This window comes from Excalfactoria chinensis, chromosome 1 (assembly GCF_039878825.1).
Source record: "Excalfactoria chinensis isolate bCotChi1 chromosome 1, bCotChi1.hap2, whole genome shotgun sequence".
Classification (NCBI taxonomy): Eukaryota; Metazoa; Chordata; class Aves; order Galliformes; family Phasianidae; genus Excalfactoria; species Excalfactoria chinensis.
Window position 1 is genome coordinate 19,888,877 of NC_092825.1, and position 12,306 is coordinate 19,901,182.

At 36.2% G+C, this 12,306-nt stretch overlaps 1 protein-coding gene across 2 annotated transcripts in view; it reads left to right on the forward strand.

Moving 5' to 3' along the window:
• The window catches only part of POT1 (protection of telomeres 1), a 62,810-nt gene that overhangs the window by 43,131 nt on the left and 7,373 nt on the right, over positions 1–12,306 (forward strand). For both annotated transcript variants that reach the window (XM_072340940.1, XM_072340946.1), the window contains 6 exons: positions 824–987; positions 1,625–1,713; positions 2,709–2,753; positions 3,178–3,334; positions 7,515–7,720; positions 11,256–11,391. In XM_072340940.1, the coding sequence (XP_072197041.1) occupies positions 824–987; positions 1,625–1,713; positions 2,709–2,753; positions 3,178–3,334; positions 7,515–7,720; positions 11,256–11,391 (797 nt within the window). The remainder of the gene's footprint in view (positions 1–823; positions 988–1,624; positions 1,714–2,708; positions 2,754–3,177; positions 3,335–7,514; positions 7,721–11,255; positions 11,392–12,306) is intronic.

Below are 12,306 nucleotides of genomic sequence, written 5' to 3' on the forward strand. Positions count from 1 at the left end.
GAGAGACAAAGGGAGTGAGATTTTGAAATAAAAGCACATTGTGAAGTTATATTCAGTGTTCACCACTCCTTAATTTCCTTCTGAATAGGTATTTGTGTAAGGTAACATAAGTCCCTTTGTGTAACTTGGCAAAACTTTTAGAGAGAACACAAAACAACTAAGCAAAACAGGAAGGATATACTCCATGTTCCTGAGAAGTACATCTGAGAGTTGTGGATAGTGTCAAAATCTCTAAATTTCCAGCACACATCCTTTTGTTCTGACACTGAAAAATGTTACCTGTAGTGTAAAAGTGAGAGATGGTTGATAAATGTGTGTACCCGGATGTGTATGTGCACCTAAGCAGAATGCTGTGCATGATGATGGACATGAGGTAAATTGCTGAGTGTTCATCGTACCTGGGAATATTACAGCACATCAGTCTCTTGAAGGTTGAATAGTGAATTTAGTAGACAAATTATGCCCTCAGAAAAGGGATACATTGGTTTCCTTAGTCTATGTTCCTAAGATTGTTTGAGAATCAGATTTTGCAATAATACTTACACTGGTTCTGAATGCAGCCTTTGCTGTCATTAATGTTGTCTGATAAAGCGGAATACATAGGTCATCCTGAGTCTTCATGTTAGAAAATATTCAAAGTCCAGCTGGATGAGGCCTCTAGTGACCTGCTTAAGTTAACTCTGCTTTGAGCAGTGAGTTTGGTCCAAACAATGTCCAGAAATCCCTACCAACCTCAGCTATTCTGTAATTCTGTGAAAACAGAGCATTATGAATTTTGAAGGTATCTAACTTTGTGTTATCAAATCTTTGTTTTCTCTTTAAGATAGGAAGTTTTCTGAGAATTTACAGTATTCATACGAAACAAGCAAGTGCTACAAATGAAGATATATCATCACATATAGAATTTCATCTTCATGGCGGCACCTGTTATGGTCGAGGAATAGGAGTCTTACCAGAAAATAACCCAGATGTTGAGGAACTAAAAACGTAAGTTCTATATATTTTTTCCTAGATGATTCTGGAAAACAGTTATAACTGTGTAGTTCAGAATTGGAAATGGATATAAGAACTGGGAACTCTGGAACAGAATATGCCTTTATCGCTGTCAAGATGAAGAATAGGTATTTGGGAGGATAAGTAAATGAAAGCTAATATTTCAAATGGAAAATTAAGGTTTTATTTTATAGTGCTATAATAATAAATCCGGGGCACAATAATACACTCTTTCGTAGTGACACAACTTTTAGAAGATGATCAAACAAATGATTAGAGGATGTTTTAAGCATGTGCATATAATTACTTTGTCAAGCTGAATTTATCCACAAAGAAAAGGTATTTCTTTGTTGTGAATTCTGTTTCCAGCAGTACAGATTTCTTTTGGCACTATATCGTATTTGAAATTCCAGAAGTGCTTTGGAAAGGAGACTGTTGCCTGCATCATTACTATATGTTCTTCTTGCAGCTTCTGATTCAGTTGAATTTTTTGTCCCTGCTGAAGAATTTGTCTGGACACTTTACCTGCGTGTTGATAAATCATAAGTTTCATTTATATGTAGTTTCATATCTCTGTCTGTGTATAAAAGTCTTCACTAGACTATGAAAATGTGTTGCTGTTTATTTTTAGGTTCTTAGAATGTGTGGACCTGACAGACAGTCAGAATATGGAAAGCATGTCTTCACTGGAATTAGGTGACACTTTTGACAATTATACAGGTAAAAGTAATTAAAAGTTCAGTTGCTCTTCTTTAACATATATGTATGTAGGAATAATATAGTCGAGCTTTACATATGGTCAAAACAAGTGTGTGATGTTACTTGGACAAGACTTTAGGGAATTGTTTTTTATTATTAAACCAGACATTGACATAACTGTATTTATCTTGCAGCAGAAGCATTTTGCATATAGCAAGAAATATTTTCCTGAGAGGGAGTGAATAAATTATTAAACAGTGTCCTTAAATGTACTGTATCAGATCATAACATGGAGTGTCATAACTTCCTTACTCTAAAGGAGGTTTCCTCAAAGACAGACACTGAAAGTACTCCTAAACAGCTTCTAGCAGCTTAGGATCAATTCTAAAGCCATTGGATGGAAAAGTTATGGTAGGGGCAGAGTTTCGCAGTGAAACACCATGGAAGTGTAATAGCACAGGGACAGTTCTCCAGGCTCAGTATCGCTTTTTAAATGGTATTTTTTATCTTAAATCTGAAGCTGGGATATAGTCAGTGCCTTTGTTTCTGGCTTTTAAAATACTGCATTACTTAGGCATCAGTAAAATATTTTGAGATTTTTGCACAGATTTGCTGTTCTCTATATGTGTAGTAGAGGCTGTTCAAAGAAGGGACTAGGCAATCCTTTTATTTATTTATTTATTTATTTATTTATGAAATCTGTATTGTCCAGAAAGTCTGTAGAAGTACGCTTGCTATTAGCAGTTAGTCACTGTATACAGTCCAAAAGTGTTTATTTTCATGGGTGTTGCTATTTAATATATGCACTAATTCCTACCCAAAACATAATAGCTCTTGTCATCTGATATTTGTCTCCTACGTGCTTTTCTTTTATGTATTATTTCCATATGTTATTAGGATTTCCATTCTCTGTTGTTCAGCTTTTTGTTTTGTGTGTGCGCCTGTCTGTTTATCTGGTTTTGTGTTTCTACATGATAAAGGCACAAAGAAGGAAAATAATTCCTTCTTGATTTCAGATCTTGAATCACCATTACAGAGATGTCAGCAATTATCTGCTACAGGTAGGAAATATTTTATTGTCACAGTAAATTTTATTTTTACTAGAATAAAAATTACTTGTTGAGACATCAGCTCAAATGTTGAAGTAATATCCATTACTTACTCCTATTATATAAGAACTATTATAACATTAGAATCTTACAAGTTTATGGATTGTTTTCATTTATAAAGGAATAAAGCATATTTCGATTTTTATTTACATGTGGTTATTTCTATACATTGAATTTCTACACCCTGAAGTACCATGATCCCACAGCTTCTTATGATTTTACTTAAAGGCTGAAGTAGCATGTTGTATTAATAAAACTGAGGCTGCAGCTGAGGAGAAAAAGCAGGAATTAAGGGAAAATGCTTATCTGTGCTGATGATTCCCCATATTCCAGATATTATTTAATAGTTATGTTTGGCTTTTTCGTTATTTTGCAGTATTGACGGATCATCAGGATATGAGTAACACGATGCTGAAAACTGTTCTGAACAGCAGTGCTCCTCAACAGTATCGCATTAGAGCAAAGCTGAGATCCTTTAAACCCCGGAAGCTTTATCAGTCTGTTAAACTTCACTGTTCCAAATGCAATACTTTGTAAGTATTCTAGGTAATAAAAGTAATCTATAAATTGTTGTACATGTTTTAGGTTGTCTGTATTTTCATCCTCTTTTTGTGTAAAACAAGCTGCATTTAAATCGTTTAAATGTATTTCATTTCAAGCAGAGGTTTGGATCTTAATGGTAATAAGAAAATTTGAAATCATCAGCTGGTGTGCATTTGCAGAATCCTTTGAGTGCTTTCAAAGCAATTTCTCTTAATTTTCAAATTTGATAGTGAATTTTTTCCCAGACTAACACTGCATTAAGTACTTGTTTCTGTTGTGCAGTTTTAAAATAGGATATGAAAAAAGCTGTGATAGTCTCCAAATTATGATCTGCATTAATTAATAAAATATCTTTGACTAAAGTGAGTCTTCCAGAGAAGATACCTTATCCTGGTCCAGAAATATAAGAACAATACCATTCACTTTAGCTTTTTGGTCTTTTTTCTAACTTGAATAAGTTCACTTACCCATTTTATCAGGTGATGTAGTTTCTCGTTGTGACAAATAATGCTTTCTTAAATAATTTCACCTGAGAATTTCTGCTAATAGTGAGGGAAAGTTTGTTTTAGCCTTATTTTGATTAACTTATCGAATAATATGCATTTTAGTGCTATTAATGATCATCTGAATCCAGAATCACTATTTTGCCTGGCTTAGCCTCGCATAAGCTCTAGGGAAACAGTTTTATAGCTACTAGTGTAAACTATTTTCTTCTTTAGGTGATGACATTTTAGCATTCTCCTATCCATTTGAAATCTTTTTGTATAATCAGGTTTTATTAGATGCAAATTACCGAGCCAACAAAATGCCCCTGCTAGCCTTCTCTTAGTGCTCTGGGTGCAAAGTAGCATGTTTGCTGCTTTAACAGTATTTCTCTTTGTCAGATGTTATTGCGTTGTCTTGGTTGCTAATGTGAAAATTGCTAAATTTTCTTCACAGCATTCAAGTAACTGATCTTTATTACCGTGTATTAAGAGAAAGTAATTACTATCTCTGCCATTTCTGTCACTTCTTTGGATACATTTGCCAACTCTATATAAGCCTATAGAATAGACAGGATTTTTTTCCTTATGAGCTATGTACCTATCTTACTATTTTATTTGACTTTTTATGTATTCTTGACTTGTCACATTTTCCATTTGAATTTCCACTCCTTCTACAAATTACTGCCTTCTTTTTGCCACAGAAATAGGACAGACTTTAAACCAGAAAGTTTTGTAAGACTTCAATTAGCATATTTCTTACTCGTACTACCATCCTGCTGCAATAATTGGACTACTTGCAATTATTTTCCAGAAATTTTGTTTCTCTTTTCTCCACTGTATGCATTAGGTGAAAATACGTGAGAATATGTAAGTTAAGAGGACAGGGAAGAAAATACGATTTGGGTTCATCTCTTCTCCCTACATGTTTTGCTGTGGCAAAGAGTTGTTTTAGCATATTTAGCAGGAGCTTGACTGAACAAAATTGAGTGAGAGTTTGAACCTTTAACATGTTATGAAGTAAGGTGCATTCAACTCATTATACATAAAGTCCTTCAGAGTGATGTACTTTTGTTTTTCAGACTTTCACTGAAGACTTCCCTCTAAATAGCAAAATAGTTGAAACAGGAAGGGACTTCTTGAGGTCATCTGGTCCAAGCCCCATGCTTAAGCAGGGCTATGTGGATTATATGCATTTTTTTATGTTATATGCTTTTAAGCATATCCAAGGAAGGATATTCCACAGTCCTTCTAGGCAGCCAGTTCAGTTACTCAGTTACCTGCACAGTAAACTGTTTCCTGATATTCAGATAGAATCTGCTGTGTTTCAGTTTGTCTTCATCATCTCCTTGAGCACAACTGAAAAGAGCCTGACTCTGTCTTCCTTTCAGCTTTTAGATTATTCGTATGTGAACCTTCTCCAGAAAGTTTCCAGCTCTCTTAGTCTTTTTTTATAGGAAAAATGCTTCAGTCCCTTAATTTTCTTTTGGCCCTTTGTTGGGTTCTTTCCAGTATCTCCATGTCTCTCCTGTACTGGGGTGCTGAGAAGTGGACAGAGCGCTCCAGGTGTGGCCTCATCAGTGTGGTGTAGAAGGGAAGGATCGCATACCTCAACCTGTAGGTGATAATTTGTAGCAGCCCAGGGTACCATTAGCCTTCTTTGTGGTAAGGGCACACTGCTGGCTCGTGTTCAAGTTGGTGTTCAGCCAGGACCCCCAGGTCCTTTTCTGCAGAGCTGCTTTCCAGCTGGCTGGACCCCAGAATGTATTGGTGTATGGAGTTATTTTCTGACTAAATGCAGCACTTCTTGAATTTCATGAGGTTCCTGTTAGACCATTTTCCCAGCCTGTGAAAGTCCTTTTGGATGGCAGCACAACTCTGATATATCTGCCACTCTTTTGAGATATCAGCAAATATGCTAATCTCAAATTTGCACTCTACCCCATCTTCTAGGTCATTAATGAAGAGGCTAACAGAATTGTACTCTATATTGACCCATGACATACTTTGCCAATTTAAGATTTTGCACCCTTGGCGCCACTGATCACCATCCTCTGGGCTTAGCTGTTCAGCCAGCTCTCAGCAACCTCGCTGTTTGCCCATTCTTCAATTACTTGTTTGTGAGGATCTTTATGGGTGATATTATTAAAAACCTTACCAAAGTCAGGTAGGCAATATCTGCTGTTCTCCCTTCATCTACTAGACTGGTCTTTTCATCGTAGAAGCCTATTATGTTGATGAAGCATGACTTCTCAATAAATCTTTGCTGACTACCTCAAACATTTTTGTTGTCTTTCATATGCCTGGAAATGTTTTCCAGATTTAGCTGCTCAGTCATTTTAGGGGGGGCTGAGGTGAGATTGACGACCTTCTAGTTCACTGGCTACTTCTTGCCCTTTTTTTTTTTTTTTTTTTTTTTTTTTGTGGAGGAGGAGATAAGAGTAACATTTGCTTTCCTCTGTTATTGATATAAATGGAACTAGTTAAATTCGCATATCCACACCAAAGAGGTTATGACTTCTCTGTTTCCTTTAGTTCATAAACCATTCAATTCCTGCCTGTGCAGTAAATCTACAGTCTATAGAAAATAGGAGAATTTAGTGGGTATATTGGGGTAATGACCTATTATATTAGGCCCATTGTTTTCCCATTTAAAATAGTGATCCAAAAACACAGGTAAAGACTTCTGTGAACAGTGCTGTTTTCTTGAAGTAAAAGTTGGGATTCATCAATACTTTCTGTTTGCTAGTTTTACAGTTACAGCAGAACAATATCAGAGTTCACATTTCACACACAAGAACTGTTATACTCAATGGTGAAAGCAGATGCTCCTGGATTTGAAAGAGAAATCATCAACATAAGCTTCAGGAGTTGTTGTTATGTTCTTTTTTACTCTACTCTGAAATTTGCTATCTACTTTCCCTCAGTGTTTTATGAAATAGCCCAAGCTTTTACTTCTAACACTGTCCATGATTAACATCGTCCGTGTCCTAACATTGTTAAGAGAGCTCAGACAGGTCTGAGGAGAAAACATTCTAATGTTTGTATTTTTTTTCCTGTCCGTACCAACTGCTGTCTCTTTGCCTGTTTTTGACAATACTGGTAAATTTTGAATTTCTTGTGTTAGTTCTCTGTGGGTGAAACAAAATATATGAGTGATGCATCTTAACCTGATAGGAAAGAAACTGTGACACAGAGTTGCAGATTTTCCATTCACAGTCCATGTGTGAAGTTAAACTGCAGTTTTTAATTCTTTCTCCGAGCTACACAAAGTAAAATAGGCTGGAACATGGATGTTCATATCACTGGATGTTATATGAGCCTGTGTGCTCATTCAGTTATACTACAGTGGTATGCGATTTTGTGGGTTTTTTTTAAAGCCTACCTGAAATCCCTTAAATTTCTTATTTGTTTTTCCATGAATTTGCATATGTTTGAACAATGCTGCTATGCTGCCTCTGTGCATAAGTAAGCATATGTTACTTAATGCTTGTTAAAATGGAAATTAATTATCTTTGTATATAATTTGTTATATAACTCTAAATACCTTAACTGATATAACAACAAAATTAGTTCCTTTATGTATTTTTAAGTTTTGTGACTACATTGTAACATTTACTTAGAGTTCTACATTCCTTTTTGCTAGATGGTTGTTATGTTTACTTATTAATTTTGGAAATGGTTCTAGGCAAGAAGTTCCAGATGGAGATGCCTTTGACTCCATCTTGCAAGGCTGTGCAGCTACTGCCCCAAACCCAGAATTACAGAGTATGTCCTGGTATGAGTCTGTAATGTGGACTACACAAGAAGAGAAAGGAAGGAAAATAACTATTCATTTTGTAAAGCATTATGAAATGCTTCAGCGTCCTGAAAATACCTTGCTTATGATAGAAGGTAAGATTAAAATATAAATATATCACTTTATGTCACAGTGTCCACTCTGAATTTACAAATAACTAAATAAAGTTTACATGTGCTGAAGTTATATTCAGTAAAAGTAACAATGAACATTAAGGCATTTTATAACAAATGGGAAGCTGGAAATTTGTTACAGTTGTGTACACACAGGAAAAAGTAATTTGTGAATGTTCTTAAGGTTGGTCAGGTACTTCTGTCTGTTCCAAGCTACTCCTGAAATTAAAATGTGAATATGTTATTTTCCATCTGTGCTTACTGATTTTTCAGTTCAGATTTGAAATCTGGTTGGCTTGTCTTAAAGGTTTCTTTTAGTCTTGATATAGAAAAGGTTTTGAAGACTTCTGCTGAAAGGAAAAGGTTTGGAAGGCCTACAAGCCTACAATTAGCTTTGTCAGCCTCTGGATGTCAGTGTTGTTTCAGACAAATAAGGCGTCTTATAGCGTGTTTTTGTAGTTCTGCTTTTGTTTTGTTTGTTTTAAAATCAGATTTGCCTCAGGGAAGAGAAATACCCACTAATCCTTAGACAAAACAATTTAGCAATACAAATAAGGAATGTTTTGAGTAGAAGAAGAAAGTAAATTTATGCATGTAATGTCATTCTAATTCCAGAACAAAGTCCTCAGCTGTGTCCAAGTATAGAAGTGAATAAGTAAATGTGAGTCAGGGGGTCCTTTGCGTAAGATATTCAAGACCTGCCTGGACACCTACATGTGCAACCTGGTGTAGGGAACCTGCTTTGGCACAGGGATTGGACTTGATGATCTCTGGAGGTCCCTTCCAACTCCTACAATTCTGAGATTCTGTGATATTGGAGCAGAATGAGTGTTTGGACTCTTCTTTTCCCCAGCATATTGATTTTAATTTTTTTAAGTTTTTGGAGGTTAGGTTTTTGAAGTCTCCCTAGAAATCTTGTTGATGCTTTTCTGGATACTGACTATGCTCAAAGGGCAAATACATTACGTCACTTTCTGGGCAGATACAGGCAAAATTATTTGTGTTCGTTAAACACAGGCAAATTGCTCTTGTGCAAAACAAGACTCTATTCCTCCCCATAATCTTCAGGTTGAAGTAAAAACTTCCCACCTTGATCTTGGCACTTATTTGGCTGGAAGTGAGGAAACAGAATTTTTAGGTGAGCCTCCAAAGGGTGTGAGAGAAATCAATAACTACTGCTGCAGATTAGTTGAACTTTAGATGAAATGTTACAGCAAACAACTACTTTAACCTTCCTTGCATGCTCACAATTTTTCTACATGAAATCAGAGTGATTCAAATCACTGATAACCCCTGCTAATTCTGTATATACTGGACTCTTACAAGCCAGAATACATTCAGTCAATGCAGTATTATATTACAAAAACTCTGGAGGCCTTTTAGCAATGCCATAGTTTAAACTACCCTGTATTCTATGTATTAATCTCTGGGATGAGAGTTCAGGTGCTTATGAAAGGTACAAACTGTGTCACTGGACTTGGAAGACCTTTTCAAAAGCAATTTCAAATATCTGTCTGTTTTACTTATTTTTGTAATGAGAAGTGCATTGTGGAGGCTCCATGACATTGGGCATTTTACATCACTAGTAATAGTGCACCTTTATGCATTTCTTCTATAATTATCTCACCAACACAAGTAAGAGATATATACCATAAATATTTTACAACTCAGTGCCATAATTACGTGCCATAAAGTCTTGATTATTATTTGTGATATACGTCAGTTGTAGAAAACACTTGTTACCTCACTTCTTTATTATGTGTTGTTAAATAGCTGATTAAATTGAATCATAGAATCATAGGATACTTTGGGTTGGAAGGGACCAGTAAGATCATCAACTTTGTCTAGGTAATCTAGTTCATTAAGATCATCTAATTAATTGTATATTTTTATTGATTGGAGTGCTATTTCCAAATAAATTAGGAGGAGCTATTGACTTTCTTTAGGGCTAAGAAGGCCTTCAAGAGAGATCTTGACAGATCAGAGGACTGGGAAATCACTTTATAAAATCCAGTGAGTTAGTGCCTGATTCCACATCTGGTATGGGGCAACCGTAAATCTATGGACAAACTCAGGGTGAGAGGCTGGAGAGCAGCCCTGCAGAAAAGGGGTGTGAGGGGTTCTGTTTGTCAGCAAGGGCCAACTATTCCCAGGGGTGCACCAGGCCCAGCACTGCCACCGGGCCTGAGGAGGGCTAGTCCTGCTCTGTTCTGTGCTGTGCAGCCTCACCTCCTGTGCTGGGTACAGTTTGGGGCACCACAATATGAGAAGAATATAAAGATATTGGAGAGTATCCAAAGGAGAAGGAAGATGGTCAAGGGTCTAGAGGAGAAGACATAATGGGGAGCAGCTAAGACCCCTGGGTGTGCTCATCCCAGAGCGGAGGAGCTGAGGGGAGGCCTCATGGCAGCTGCAGCTTCTCAAAGGAAGCAGAGGGACAGTACTGAGCTCTGCTCTGTTTTACACCAACAGGGCCCAACAGAACGGCATGGAGCTGTGCCGGGGATGTGAAGCTGGGGGTTAGGAAAAGGTTCTTCACAAGAGGGTGTTCAGATACTGGAATAGGCTGCCCAGGGCAGTGGGCACTCTCCCAATCTGCTGAAACTCAAGAAGTGCTTCAACAATGCTCTAGAAAATATGGCTTGAATTTTGTATGGTCTTACATGGAGTCAGGAGTTGGACTGAATGATCCTTATTGGCCCTTTCCTTTGGAATATTCTTGTCTGTATATTTAATATATTTACCACATTTCCACTGAACTGGTGAATAGTCATAAAGATTCCATATTCAGTTCCACTGTCCGCACTACTGAGACTGAAGAAAGGTTATCTCATGATTTATAACTTTGAAATAACTCCTTTCTGTCACTAGAATTCAAAAATCTCAATGCTTCAGTCATAATATGTTTATATTTCTGCTGTTACACGGCCCCAAGCACATAGCACTCAAATTCATATTATTTACTACTTCTGCATTTCCCACCTCATGGCAGTTGTGATGTGGTTGAATAGGTACTTTTTCATAAACTGGTTATTTAAAGTTAATAGATTTTTGACCATTAGTAGCAAACAGCTAGTAAGAATAAGTTGCATTGCCTATTTTTTTATTTGTTTTGGGAAAATTTGTGGTAAAACTTAGAGTAGAAGTGATGTGAAAGTGATTCTAACTAGGTAAAACTTTGTTGTTACAGTGATAACTCTAATTAAGATACTAAGACAGTCAGTAAAAAAAATGTGCAGAAATATGTCCCATGAGCCCTTATGTCCCCCATAAGGACCTCATAAAGTGAATACAGATCACTATCTGTTATATATTCTTTTGCCCTGCTCTGTCCATCTTTGATTCTTTATTGAACTTGTTGAGTTATGGAGAAGATAATGAATCTTTTATTCAGTTTTGTATTGTATGTCTCAGTTTTTTGTGGAGATCCTCAAATGAGCATCTAATCAGCCAAGAAATTCAAGTTCTGTTTATTTTTTATTATAGTTTAAGAAAACTTTTTTTCCATTTTTAATAGGTGGAACCTTAAAAGAAATCTGGAAGCTTACAAGAAGATTTAAATGTGTTATTCCTGTGAAATCCAAGGATGATGATCTTGAATTATTAGATCTTTCAGCTCCTTTTCTTTTACAAGGAAACATAAAATATTATGGGTAGGTTAAAAGTATTTATTGATAAGAACTGCAGTAATACAGACCAGTAATTCAAACTGCAGTGCTCAAGGGATAACTTATTGAAATAATCTTTGATGCAAAGTAAATATCAAAGCATCCTTTTGGCTAAATTGCATTTGGATTTTATCTTGCTCAATTACACTATAAATCTTATATATCTAAGTGCACAGCACCCCAGCTTCAGTCTTGCCTGTTGTCTATGGTTAGGGCAGTAATTTCAGAGGCATAAACATGTGTATGAGTTTCTACTGACTATGGAATATCCAAATCTTCCATTTTCTAGATAGACAAATGCCATTTTCTGATTTTCTTTGTTAGAAAAAAATCAACACATGAAAACATGTTGCTTTAAAACAGTAAACTGTGGGTTTTTTTTCACACACATAAAAAATAGAGGCCCTCAGGGATTATTTCAATCTTAAGTCTTAGTTTCTTTATAATTCCCAGTGTTGGGGAAGCTTTCTTTTGCCATTGCCATTTATTGAAATTCACAATAGTGCAAAATAAGTTGTTAGTTTATGGGTGCTGATCTCTACAAGGAAAGCTTTAACGGGTGTCTGAATTCCACAGTTCACAGAGATGTGGAATGTGATACACAAATCTAGGTCTGGTATTTGTGCTGTATCTTTTAGTACTGTATTCCTTTTTCAGTGACTGCTAGCTAGTATGTTTTCCCACTACTGTGCAACAGCATATAGTTCAGAAAACTCGTAAGTGCGTAGGTCACTTTGAAAGTCCTTGGAAACGACAAGAGATACAAAGACTACAATAACACTATTTGAAACCTGAATTTCCCAGCTATAAGACTCTACTTCTCAACATAGCCACTGTCAATACTTAGACATTTTTGCCAGCAATGAACAAGAGTCTGCATGCCATGCTCACAAAAATCTG